Source organism: Etheostoma spectabile, chromosome 4 (assembly GCF_008692095.1).
Source record: "Etheostoma spectabile isolate EspeVRDwgs_2016 chromosome 4, UIUC_Espe_1.0, whole genome shotgun sequence".
In the NCBI taxonomy this organism is placed as follows: Eukaryota; Metazoa; Chordata; class Actinopteri; order Perciformes; family Percidae; genus Etheostoma; species Etheostoma spectabile.
In genome coordinates, this window is record NC_045736.1 from 3971023 (window position 1) to 3985170 (window position 14148).

The 14148-nt window shown below is 42.5% G+C and overlaps 1 protein-coding gene across 1 annotated transcript in view; it reads left to right on the forward strand.

The window, feature by feature from the left end:
* Positions 1-5315: 5315 nt before the first annotated feature.
* LOC116687408 (calcium-dependent secretion activator 1) overlaps positions 5316-14148 on the forward strand; it is a 185407-nt gene continuing 176574 nt past the window's right edge. The window contains exons 1-3 of the mRNA XM_032512766.1: positions 5316-5345; positions 10071-10171; positions 12357-12407. Coding sequence (XP_032368657.1) covers positions 5316-5345; positions 10071-10171; positions 12357-12407 — 182 coding nt within the window. The remainder of the gene's footprint in view (positions 5346-10070; positions 10172-12356; positions 12408-14148) is intronic.

Genomic DNA, 14148 nt, shown 5'->3' on the forward strand with positions numbered 1-14148 from the left:
GCATTTGTAGTTGAAGGTATTAAAGGTCTCATGGCATGAAAATTTCACTTTGAAGTTGTTACATTAACATGCGTTCCCCAGCCTGCCATGGTTCCCCATGGCTAGAAATGGGGATTGGTGTAAACGGAGCCCTCTGTATCCTGCTCGCCTTTGAGAAAGTAAAAGCTCTGATGGGCCAATCTGCCCCTTATGAGGTCATACGGGGAAAGGTTACATCACTTTCTCTGCTTGGCCCGCCCAGAGAATTTAGCCCACCCATGAGACCCATCATGGCTTTCCAACGAGCAAAGTGACAATAAGTCAGGCAACACAGCAAGTTAGAATCATTAACCCGAGCTATGGACTGATGTGGCACTGTAGACTATAATGGATTGTAGGATACCGTTCTAATGTCATCTTCTGTGGAGAAGTCCAGTGGAAGTGTATTGCCTTTTGTATTGCATTCTTCATACATGGGACTCCATCCTCCATATGTCTGTCCTGTACTCTCAAACTCATCTGAGCTGTCGTTGGCATGCTTCTACTTGAGAATTTAAGTTAGGCGCTTATAAAATTAAATAATAATATTTACAGACGTAAAACAGTATGGCCTCATATCACACGAGCAGGGTGCAGGGGTGGAGAAGATGAACGAAAGTGGTTTGCGTGTCACTCAGGGAAGTCAGCGCTGGCGCGCGCCCTGTGCAAAGCGGAGCACACTGAGAAAAACCGTCTGTCTCCTGCTGCCCATTTTCGGCACTGCTGGACTGGAACAGAAATGCCAGCCCAGTCAAGAGGCACACTTTATACACACTGTGCACACACTTTCTTCTTTTAAAGCATTTCTTACCATCTGTAGCTGTAGCGATTGTCCGCCTTCCTCACTCCTCCTCCCTCTCTTCCCTCCATATGCTTTCTTTGGGAGCCTTGGAGGAGGCTGCTGGGCTGCCCTGTAAGATGCCTTCACTGTACCATTTTACCAGCTCCCCCTCTATGCTCAGCACGAGGCAGGCCCTCATGTGTCACCTCATGGATGCTGGGTTATGAGGACGACAGGCCGAAGCAGCTCGTGGAAGGACTGGGGGGAAAGGCACACTAAGAACCGATGCAGGCTGATCAGGGAGACCCACAGCTAGACTGGGAGCATAGAGGCAAATCTAACCGGGGTCCTCACCTCGGGTGTTCTTTACAACAAAACCCTTTCCGTCCTTCTTGGGCACATGTTTTCATGTTAACCTAAGAGAAAAGGCAACACAACAAGCCTCCCACTACTACTACAGTTATAGCATCTGGCTGCTGCATTGGGCTGTATTTTATAATTAAGGGGTCAGATTTCATTAAGTCACAATCTGAATATCGTATTAAGAATGAACTCGCCAATACTGCCACGTCCCATGTCACGTCCGCGGCGTGTCAAGCGGGAAAAAAAACGTGTTGAAATGTAAGTAAGTAATTTTTTATTGTATAACACCTTTCACAGATAAAAATCACAGTGTTCCACATAAAGTCTGATACAATCACCAAATTTAAATACAATAACATTTAAATAAAACAAAATAAAAACAAACAACCAAAAAAACACCTGACTAACTAAAAGCCTGCTTGAAAAGCAAGTCTTCAGTGCTTTTTAAAAGATTTGGGAGAATTCACACAATGTAGAAAGGGAGGCAAGTCACTTCCACAGCCTAGGAGCCACTGTTTGAAATGATCGATCCCCTCTAGTTTTAAAATGATGTGCGTGGGACCACTAAAAGCTCCTCGACTAATGACCTCAGACTACTGGTGGGAGTATGAAGCTGTATCAAGTCAGAGATGATGGAGGACTTGACCGTGCAGGCTCTAAAAGTAAGGACCAGGATTTTGAATTGAATTCTATACTGACTGGTAGGCAGTGAAGTGCTGCTAAAACAGGCGGGATGTGTGCTCTCTGTTAATGTGAGTTGAAAGCCTAACAGCGGAGTTCTGAACAGGTTAAACTTGTTGCAGTAATCCAAGTGTGAGAAAAGCGTGAATGATCATCTCTAACTCCCCTTAGGTACAGTATCTTCATTTGGAATTACCTCAGTTGGAAGAAACAGTTTCTAACCAATTGTTTACAGTGCTCCGAGGACATGGCTGAATCAAAAACAACCCCTATGCTCCTGAGGCTCAGCTGGACACGACGGGCTAAGTCCCATGTGCTGCCTTATGTGAGAGATTTGACTTTCAGGGGCGTAATTGGTGTTTCTGTTTTATCTGTTTAGAAAGAAAATTTGTCACATAAGTGCTGCAATTCAGTCAGCCGCCTCTAACAATATAAAAGATAGTATGGCGACTGCAGATTCTGATACCCATGAATTTCAGCCTGCATGCACGTTTGTAGCCTTAACAGAGCAGCTCATATGGTTATATTAGAGAAGCAACAAGTTAGCGCACTGCTGTCCGCCGATGTCGCCCTCTTTCATAGGTCTGCTCAGCTGCTGTGCTGGATCGATGGTGTTTTAAGCCCCCAACTAAGCCTTCAAGGCAGCGCTGTGACCCTCGTTCTTCAACCATAACCTTGTCTAATCTAGTGCCTACAATCCTATTTGGTACGAGCGTCTGCACTCAAGATTGTCTCTTAACTTTTTTTTTTTTTTTGTCTCTTTCTTTGTGTTGGTGTTCTAACCTCGGTCGGATTTCTGAGGACTATGGTTACCTGGTCCTCGGATCTCTGCATGGTAAATCCGACAGCTAGCTAGACTAACTGTCCGATCTGAGTTTCTGTTGCACGACTAAAACACTTTTGAACGTACACACGTTCCACCAAAACGAGTTCCTTCTTGAGGCTATTTTGCACAGCCACCGTGGCTCCGTCCGGCACTTGGCAGCGTTCAAAACGATTGTGTATTGGTTTAAAGAAACGCCAATAACTAGAGCACGTTTTCCTCCATCCCAGGATGCTGTGTGGACTAGCCAAACCCTCCTGCCCGCCCGCTGTGGGAGGAGGGTCTAGTGCAGTCTTTGCCTAAGCAAAACCACAACCCGCTGTCATGGGGGGACCATGAGCAGATCAATGGAGTCTTTATGTGTGTTGATATCAGCTTTGGTGGCACAACATGATTGTGGGACTCACTGTTGTAGAGAACATTGAGGGCCCTATCGTGCCCCTGGCGCGGCGCTAAGCCTGATGCAAGTGTTCTTGGCTGACCATAAAGTCTATAAAAAAAGAGACTTCATATATGGTATTAGATTGTGAATTAGGGACCACAACGGTCTATATCAAAGCATCCAAAGCGCACCATGTCATGGACCTTTAAAAGTAAAAGTCCTTAACGTAGTAAATGCCTCCCATTGTAGAAAGTGTAAAGGATCCAAACATTGGCCTAATATTTTGGCTAGTTTCATTTAAATACAACTACATGTGTTTTCTGTGTGTCACGATTGTGATTCTGTCGTTAGTGTTTCCTGTTTTACTTTTTATAGTCTGGTTTTCTGTCTGTCTAGTCTAGTTTTACTTCCTTCTTGTGTTTTCTCTCCTGTCGATTTTCGCCCCACCCTGATTTTTTTACCTGTTTGTCACCTGTCCCTGGTTTACTCGTTACTCCGTGTTTCCTTTGTCGGTTGTCAGGTCATTATTGTCTGTTGTGAAGTCTGTGTGTTATTCAACCTGTTTTTGTATCTGTGTTGCGTGTTTCCTGAAATTTCGTTTTTCATTGCTACTTTCTTTGGATTACCTTGCCTGCTGTTTTCGGCCACCTTTTGTTTTATGGATTTTCGTTAATTAAATATTCAAGCTGACTAATTGCCTGGCTACTCGCCTTGGCCCAACGTTCTCTAAAGCCGTGATAGTGTGTGTTAGTTTGTAAGTAACTAGTAATTAAAGCTGTCCGATGAATGTAGTGGAGTAAAATATTTCTCTCTGAAATGTAGCGGAGTAGAAGTACAAAGTGGCATGAAAAGAAAGACCAAGTAAGTACATTAACTCAAGTACAGTACTTAAGTAGTAAATGTAGAAATATGAGAGTTAATATGAAGTGAGGTGTTTTTCCTTATTCCCATAGTTTGGATAAACAAAAATGCCAGTTAAAGCTACAGAGGATAAATAGTAAAAGGTACTAGTCTTTTTTTGCCAGGACATTACCCATTTTCAATGCATTTGTTTTTTACGGTTGCAGTTTGGGAGGTAGACTTTATTTTTTGTGACTGAACCTTGGAGACTACCTAACTCCACTGTTGCTGATTAGGACATTAAAGACAATGATGCGTTCAGTTGCAGTAATGCAATTGTTAACAGGAGAGGTCAGCAGTGTGCTACACTACCACTCTGTGTGTTCAGTCTAGAGGCATGGACTCCCACATCAGATCTCAGCCATGCAGTAAAAACAGAAGCAAACAGCTGCATTAAGCCACACTGAGGCCAAGGCTGCACACTTATCCCAATTGTATTAATTCGCAATATGGCAAGGGCAATATGCAAATTTACATGTCAAACCTTTCCGAAAAACGAATTGTAGTGCTGCAAATTCAATTCAATTTTATTTATAGTATCATTTCATAACAAGAGTTATCTCAAGACACTTCACAGATAGAGTAGGTCTGACCACACTCCCGAATTACAAGGACCCAACAGTTTAGTTCTTTCCTCCAGAGGCAAGCAACATGCGACTGCAGAGATGTCCCAGCCTACAAGTTCTATCCTACAGACTAAAGAGAAATCTTGCTGACAAAGATCAGTGGTCTTCAATATTTCTTTCATGAGAGCCACACTGACAGGACAAAGTCAATAGGAGAGCCCACTTTTACGCGCAAAGTGTCTTTTATCAATCTGAAGATACAATATGGAAGGCGGGAACTTTATTTATCTTTTGTCTATGTTTCCATCTTGTAATGCCACTGTTTTTTACATCGTATAATGCCACTGTTTTGGGAATTTTATAAAATATAATATTAAATAATACATTTTGTAATAGAGCAGACTTACGGTTGGTTGTAGCCCTGCTCTTTTAATGTTTAAAATTTTTATGAGATATCTGTATTGACTGCATGATCATATCACCGTATTATTTACTGCCACAAATCAAAGCTGCGCGAATGAGTAACACTGAAGCAGATCCTTGCAAAAATCACACTTATTTACATTTTTTATTAATGAAAATGAATATTGTTGCAAAAACTGATCATTCCCTCCTAGATCATTGATAATCTAGCAATCACAATCTAGTCAAAATTGCTATTAGATATTTTTCTCATATTCTGCAGCCCTAACGAACACCCCTGTTCAGAATTCTCTCTTCTCTTTATTATTATTATTATATTTTTTTTTATATTTTATCCCACAGGTACCTTGGGCCATCGGCAAAAACGTGGTGGAAACGATGGAAGAAGAGATTCTTGTGCTGGTTCAGGTAAGCACAGATAATACGTCATGCTCTCACTCTCTTATTTTGGTTCTACAAGCACAAATCAAACAGTAAAAACGGGAAGGGGGAAGTCTTTGGGTTGCCACTCTGCCTTGTGAAAGGAAATGGGTTTCCGGTAAACTATCAGTTAGTGCAGCCACATAGTCTGGACCATACGTGGTGTCACATCCTAAGGTAAAGGTACTTTTTGCACATTACACAATACATGTAGTGAAATTCATTCTTTGCATTTATTCCTCCCTGAAGGGAGCAGTGGGCTGCCAGTCCAGAGCCGGGAAACAACTCCAGCTCTGATCAGTGCCTTGATCAAGGGCCTGACGGAGAACCTAGTAGGGATGCTGGAGATTTATTAGACTAATATTTTGGTATTTTATATAATTTCGTACATGACATTGTTTGAATGTAGCACTAGCCCAGTCCTACCAACTCTGGTTACGTTAGCCTGGTCCTGCGCTGACAAAGCTTGTCTAAGATCTGGTACTTAGCCTGTCCTAAAGCTGGTCGCAGTAGCCGGTCCACCAGACTCTGGGACATTAGCCCGGTCGACCAGACTCTGGGAAATTAGCCTGTCCTACCAGATTCCGGGGTTCTGGTACATTATCCTGCCTACCAGACTCCTGGAACATTTCATTATCCAGAGAGTTGGACCACTCTCCATTGACAAGTGTTTCTCCTGAGGCGGGTACTCTGTTGAAGTTTAAAACTACTGATCTGCCAGGAGCCATCTGGATGTGCCATAACCAACCGCTAACGTTGGGTGTACATTAGCTTAGCATTGCTAACGTTAGCCTTAGCTAACTCCTTGCCACTAAAGGAGCAAGCTGGACAATCAACTTTTCCCACCGCCATGGGTAGAAGGCCACAACATCATGGACACCAACAAAACTCAGCAAAAAATGTTCTTGCTCGAGCTTTAACTTCTGGATATTCGGCAGCGTTGCCACAACGGACCGAATGGCTTCTTTCTCTGCTGTTTACGGAACTACAACTCAAACTAGCTCAACGTCATCATTCCAGCCACTCCCTCGTTCATGATTCGACGGTAAGATTGGCCGGAGAAAAATCATGAATATGCCGCAAACCAGACGACTGATGAAGGAAAATTAAATTGAGCGATGTACATAGAAGGGCGACCAATCTAGTGTCGCACTGGGTCCATACATCTATTTGGAGCGTTTATTCTGTGATAGAAAATATAACGTCTTGGTTCTGGAGTGCTGGTTGGCAAACAAGGTCATTTTGCCTCATATGAAGTTGTAGTCATTGAATTGAAGTCATTGTGTATGCTTTATTTAATAGACCATAAGTTATTTTAACAAAAAAACATATTTGTCAGGTTAATCGAATAATAATACATCACAGTGATAGGCTTAGATGTAATTTTGCACATCCATCATTTTTTAAATCTCAGTTTATGAAAAAATGTGGAACTTTGAACCAAGATTAACGCGACCCAACAAGTGAGAGTTTGTGAACAGTGTTGAACTGATGATGGGAGGGACACATTTTCAGAGAAAGGGGGAGGCGGCACAAAACAGGGGGTCTGGGGGTCCACGGAAAAACAATTTAGATTTCAATCCATTTCCTGCATTTCTACATACATTTATGGATTATGGTGATATAGAATCCAGGACATTATTAGGTATCATAACGAAATTATGCCAGGAAGAATAGTAGTTACTAAACTATATATAGAAAGGATGTTAACTGTCTTCATTGCTTAACATAGGGCCAAATGCCTGAGACTTAAAAAAATAACAAAATAATTTGAAACTGGATTTTGAAAAGCATGTCCCCCTTGTCCCCAGTGGAATGATGGCCGAGGTTGTCTTTATCTGCTTTTAGCAGCTCACCCATGTGAGCTGTTGTTTGCTTGTTTTCTGTGTTGATTTTGTTCTCCTGTGTGTTCTGTTACGCACTTTGGATCAACTGTATTGCAAATAAATTCTATGTAGATAAAATTGATTTGATTTTAGATACATAGTCAGAGAGTCAGAGGTCCAACCAAGTTCACAGGGTGACAGGTTGGAAGCTTACCAACGGTTCTTCAAGTCTGTAAACTAGTGTCTATTGCAACGGTCTCAATGTTTTTTAATCCAAAGACCTCTTAACTGAAAGAGAGACGGAGCAGGGACCCCCAAACATATCTTGTACAAAATGAAGTTGAATAATAACCAAGCCCACAATAACATTAGAGTGGCATGAAACCTTGTACATATGTTTTTTTATGTGCACAAATACGAGCTATGGAGCCTTTTTCACAGCAGTATTTTTGACTTTCATAGCAGGAAAAGCACAGCTGAAATTGATAACGATGGCTCAATTCCATCAAGTGTCCCACAAGTTTGTTTCAGTGAGTGAGCATGCCAATACCAGGGCCTCTCCTAAGTGGAATGCAGCCTAATTAAGGTTTTTATACGAGAGCCGACTGATAAAGGATTTTTAAGACAATTCCAATATTGATTCGCTGGGTTATTTGTAAGTGTAAAACAAATAAAACAAAAATACTTCTGTTCGTTCCTAAAACAACTCAGGAGAATAGTTAAAGTTGTATATATTTGCATGTTACATTTCAATGTTTAGAAACCAGAGCCTGACTCCATTTTTCCTTTTCAGTTTTGTGGGTCCTTCTGCTTCTTCTTCTCCTCCGGGAGAACATGGTCGCATTGCATTGTGGTGGGAGTAAAATGAAGGGTACATTGTATGTACAGTAAAATTACTGTGGGTATTATATATGATTATAGGGAATGAAATAACCCGAGAATTAAACAGCACTAAAAAATGGCACCCACACCATATACGTATAGTGCACTATTTCTGTGACAGGGACGGTATAAAGCACAGCTCAAACATCAACATTTGGAATGGAGTGAATGACCAGTGACTACAGAATCTGATCACCTCGTGAGAACTGTGAGCAGCCAGAGCTATATGTAATATTTCATTGGCCTGTGTGTGTGTGTGTGTGTGGTGTGTGTGTGTGTGTGTGGGTGTGTGTGTGGTGTGTGTGTGGGTGTGTGTGTGTGTGTGTGTGTGTGTGCAGCGGGAGGAAGATGCAGCCAAGCTGTCTTCCTCGGCTGTCAGAAGAATGATTGAGGAGGCCAAGGCAGCTTTTTCAGGAGATGGGGGTGTTGTGTGTGGTGGGGGGGTTGCGGCCATTTCCTGGTGGCTCTGTATTGGGAGGTGGGCAGCAGCATGCAGGGGGTGGGGGCGCGGGGGGGGGGGGTCTGTCTCTTGTGGCGTCGCAGTGGATATGTCTCAGAGCTACAAGTTGACAGCGGATTGACAAATCGAGTGAACACTACTGGCTAACACTCGCAGCTAGAAAAGCCCGAGCGCCGCCAACTTGAAGCCTCCCACTTGCTCCCAGCTAATATTAGAGCAAGTGACAAAACTGGTCATACACTGCGTGCGTGTGTTTGTTGTGTTTTATGTCTGTCTGTGTGTGGTGCAAGAAGTTGTGTCTTGAGGAGCAGAGACACTATCTGGTTATTGCTGTGTGTGTGTGGTGTGTTGAGGTGTCCATGTACTTTTATTGCCGTTTAAGAGATGTGCATACGTAGGGATAGTGTGCACATGCAGTGCATTTTTTTCTTCTTTTCCTTGCTCACTGTCTCTTTGCTCATGCAAAGTCTTGGAGATGACGACTGTCTGTTGGACTTGCTACCCATGTCTGCCTTTACCACTATACACTTCATATGATTCTTTATTTGGGCCTCTTTTGAAGGTATCTACAGGAGAGGACATGACATGTCATGACACATGAACCCTAACCTATTTTTTCGACATGTCAACTTTCTTTAAACAGAAACTGTAACCATAACAAACTTAAGGTAGCTTAGCATGGCTTCGTAAGATGGTGATGTAGGACTTACAGGTTCTGAATTGGCATATGTGTGTGCTTTGACATAGGCAGGGGTATGTTCTGCCCTCTTTTATAAAACTCGCCCAAACTTATTATTCTGAAAGTACTAGCTCTGAGCTATTTCAGATTAGTCAATGTCAGTACATTTATAAGAAAGAGAAGCCACCTGGAAAACCTCACAGATGCTGGCAAGAGGTGGTCCAGTGAGAGAATAACTGAAGTCATATGTAGTTGTTATAATATATATTTTCCTATTGGATTATGGCATGGTAGTTGCCAACTGACCTCAGCTAAGAGAAAACTGAATTTTAATTTTTTTGTGAGGAAGAAACTTTCTCTCTAACAACAAACATGTTTCCGGGAGTAAGAGTAACAAGGTGTGGTTCTCACCTGTTAACCATGCTGTATAACCAGTGTAGTTTAGAGGCTTAAAACACTTTAAAACTTGCCCTGTTTAAGCCTGTTGGTGCCAACTCTAGCAGGAGGATAACATGATGTAGACAGCACCGATTGGTTTAGTTTTTCTCTCTACTGACAGGACTACACATTTACAAAAGAGTAGTGTTGGAATTGACCGGAATTCTCACTTTTAGTGCAGTAACAAAGTTGTTGTACTTATTACATTACAACACTGCCTAATGCTATAGGTTACACTTATTCCTCCGCTGTTCATGTATTTCCTCGCCTGTTCTCTTCATCCCCTCTTTTTTTGTCCATTTCTCTCTCAATCCCTCCTCCACATCTACTCTCCTCACAATATCCAACAACATTCTCACTCCAAAACGCGTAAAAATACGACGTTTTTGACAGTGGCTGTACACGTCTGTATTTGCCGTGTGTGTTAGAACGTACTGGGTCAAGCAACAAGGACTTTCACCCCAGGAGAGCGGGGGTTTGTGTCCAGCGTGTGTCCTTACGTCCCGTTATTGCTGCGTGTCACAGAACCGTAAGACCACCTACCTAACGGTGTCAAAAAGGGACGCCAATAGTCCGACCAGCGTGTGTTACATGACGCTAAAGGAGACTTTTGCGTCAGTAACAACAACAAAGGCACTTGACCAACGCGTTGTATTTACGAGATGGGAGTGGAAGGTGTTGTAATATCTCCTTCCTCTCTCTGTTCTTCCTGGGGTGGATCACATGCCCTGTCGTCTCTGCTTCCTCCTCTTCCACACCTCTTCTGTGTCCTTACATTCCTTCCATCCCCTCCATCTTCATAATCAGTACAGTGGTTGTGCCTTGGCTCACCCCTCCTCCGAGCATCCAGGCAGCAGAGTACAGATCAAAGTATCCTTGCGTGTTCATGCTGGCCAAACTGAACTTCACACATATCCACTCTGTCTTTGTAGTTCACTCAGTTCACACAGGCGGGCGATACGGAAAAATCAAACGTCACAGTATTTTCATCGACCATTAAACCTTTTGCTCTTGGGGAATAGGTCATTCATGAACTTCCCAGTGGGGTTCCATGTCGGGGATTTTCGCTCCTTCCTTCCAAGATGTTGCTGCTTGTCTGAGTTCTTCACTCGATGGACCTTTCAGTGTTTCGTGGTTTCCTGCGCTTTTCTTCTCCTGTGGGTTCCAGGTTACAGCCTTTTCTGCGTGTTGGAGGGTAGTTTTTCTTAAGGTGTGCCCGATCCAGCCCAGTTCCTCGTTGATTTGAGTTTCAATTTGTCCCTTTGTGTGGTATGCCAGTGCTCTTCATTTGTATTGTGTTGTACAATTTTAGGATGTCGTAAGCATCTGGTAATGCATGTTTGACCTTATTTGAGCATGCTTTTTTAGTTCTCCAAGGTGTCCGCGCCCATATAATGTACTGATTTAACATTGGAGTTGAGATGCAGAGTTTGTATTCGTGGAGATGTAGTTAAGTTCCTACTGGCTTCAGTATTAGCAGGCTGTTTTGCCTTCCCTATTTCTTGCTTGTATGTCTTTGCCACTATGTATATGTGAACACTCTTCTAGTACCTCTCCAATCAGTTTAATGGTATCCAATTTTGGAATTTGGTCATCACCTTGGTTTTTGTGTTTATGATGTTGTGAAGTTCGGTGGTAGCAAATTCAATCAGGAGAGACTTTGTTGCAGAGGATGCAAAACTTTATTAGTAGCTACGTGCTATGTAAACAATATGAAATTTACAAAGTCTTTGGAACCATCTTATAAAACATGTTTTCACCCCTTGGAAACATATTTTATAAGATTTCCAAAAGAATGGAGAGGTACTAGAAGAGATGTTCATGATGCATTAAGCAGGATTGTTCTGGAAAACTCTCAGAAGAACTGTTCATTCTTTTCAGCACTGTCCGTCAAGATAGATCGTGCACCAACCACGTGCCACCCCCCGCATCATCATAGAACAGACCCTGGAATGGATACATCTCTCAACCTCACATTCATGAAGCATTTGACAGAAATTTACACCATTGTTCAGCAGCTGTATTTATTTATTTTTTAATTTATTTATTAACCTAATTTATTCAGGGAAGTGCACTCTGTTCAGGGCACCTCACTGTCTTTCACTTTCCCACCCAGATTTTATCCTGTTGGTCTGGGGATGGAACCTACGTCCTCCTTCAGCTCGCTTCTCTCACCTTTAGGCCACCACTTCCTATATCTACAATTAAGAAATTAATTCTAAATTGATACTGTTACATGTGTTTGCGTTTACGCTGTTAATACTTTTTACTGATAGCACAATATATATATATATATATATATATGATAATATAATAGATATAGATATAATATGTAATCTAGAAGGCTTAAACAGTCTTCCAGTCTAAGTGCATTTCAGGGTTTTGATAGAAACATTTGCTTTGGCCTCTGAAGTTTGTTTGCGAACACAGATGCCACTCCCAAATCACTCCAGTATTCATGTCCAGTGTTTCCCGTAATGATGTGAACATAAACGACGTAGCAATCCCCTTCACTCTCTACTCATCCTTCTCTTCTCCATCACCGTCTCTCTCCTGTCGCCTCTCTCTCGCTGACTGACAGCTGAGAGAGAGAGAGAGAGAGAGAGAGAGAGAGAGAGAGGCGAGAGAGAGAGAGAGAGAGGAGTGAGAGTGTTTTGGGTTATGGGGGGATGTGGTGGTAGTTTGACTCTGATTTGCCTTGTGGTGTCCTGTAGGCGGGAACGCTGGAGAGTGGGTCCGGTTCCCTCCATCCTACTTGGCCTCAGGTCTCATCAGTGCTGTTGAGGGGGAATCTATTTGTACACACACACACCCCACACACACACACACGCACCCACAACACACAGGGAATGCAGCTGCAGCTAGAGTGAGAGCTGCCAACTTGCAGCAGAGCGGCAGATGTGGACGACATGGGCAGATTGGCCAGGCCCGGTGATCTGTGACGACAGGCTGCTATGACTGGCACTACAGTTGCAGTAGTCCAGACTCCAGCTAGCTACAGAGTGTCTACCCTTCCTGTTTCCACCAGACACCATGACAAGCCACAAGCACCACCCCTAAACCAGGGCAGTGCTGGCCTTTGTTACAGTAACAGACCGAAAGTGTTAGACCTGCTAGCTTCCCTACAGCTGGGGACAGTACAGGTTGGATGGAACCAACCAGTTCCCCCTGCTTTTTCCAAAGCGTGGCTATAAAGAAAAGGTTTCAAAACTCATATCCAAAATCCATCTTCAGAACATGAAGAACCTTAACAAATTTGATCCATATCTTGTGGGTGAAGTTCACATGTCGGTCTACAGAGGCGCTAGAGGAAATCATGGAGTACCAAACTAGAAAGGTTCCTCTACGCTGTAACAATTATTACATATTGTCAATTTTTTTTTACGTAAATTGTTTTTTTTTGTTTAACCGCTATTCAGTGCTACATAGCTAAGTCTTAGCCAACTTAGATGGCTAAATTGTAATTATAGAGCTAATATAGTGGCACTTAACCTAAAATGTTCAAAAACAACAATAAATGAGGGGGATTAACAGTTAGAAAACATGTTTTATGATACAAAGAGGCCTTGTTACTTTATAGGCTGTGTTACCTGTGCTTTACATTATTGGGTAATGATGGCAGTTATAAATAATAAGAAGACGCTTATCAGCTGAATTAATTCAACTTAACTAATTGTTTTTGTAAATTTTATCATCTGACCCAGAAGAAGTTTGGAAGAAACCAGACTTTTACCCAGAAGGGGTTTCATGTCCGGGAGTACTACTTAACGGTGACCGCGTGTTTTAATCCAAACCGCAAGCGTTTTTCTTCTATCGTTAAAGGTCCATGGAGAAAATGTCACTTTAGAGGGTTTTTACATTATATGCGCCCCGTTCCCCCAGACAGCCTATCGTACCCAGTGGCTAGAAATGTGAGATAGGTGTAAAACCGAGCCCTGGTATCCTCTCTGCCTTTGAGAAAATGAAAAGCTCAGATGGCCCGATCTATCCTATGGTATTAGGGGGACACTAAGGTACTATATAAAAAACTTCAGCCATTACGTATTAGGGGACACCTACGGTCTATAAAAGAGACGCTCGTACAGTATTGGGGGAACCACTAAGGTCATATAAAAAAGACTTCAGATACAGTATTGGGCCACTGTAGGTCTATATAAAGAGAATTCAGAACGCTATTAGGGGACACTAGGTCTATATAAAAAGCGACTCAGTACGTATTATGGGACCACTAAGGTCTATATAAAAGATACATCCAACTACAGTATTGGGGACCACAGTCATGAATAAGACGACTTCAATACGAAAGAGACCACTAAGGTTAATAAAAACATAAAAAGAGCACCATGTCCATGGCCTATTAAATATCTCTGGTGTGTGATCTTAAACGTTAATTGTAAGGACCCCGCTAACCTTAACGATCATGTGGCTAGTGGATTGAAACTTTGTCGAGTGACCCTCAGCAGTTGCTGTAAATAATATCCCTTATCGATTGTCCAAATTGTTGTG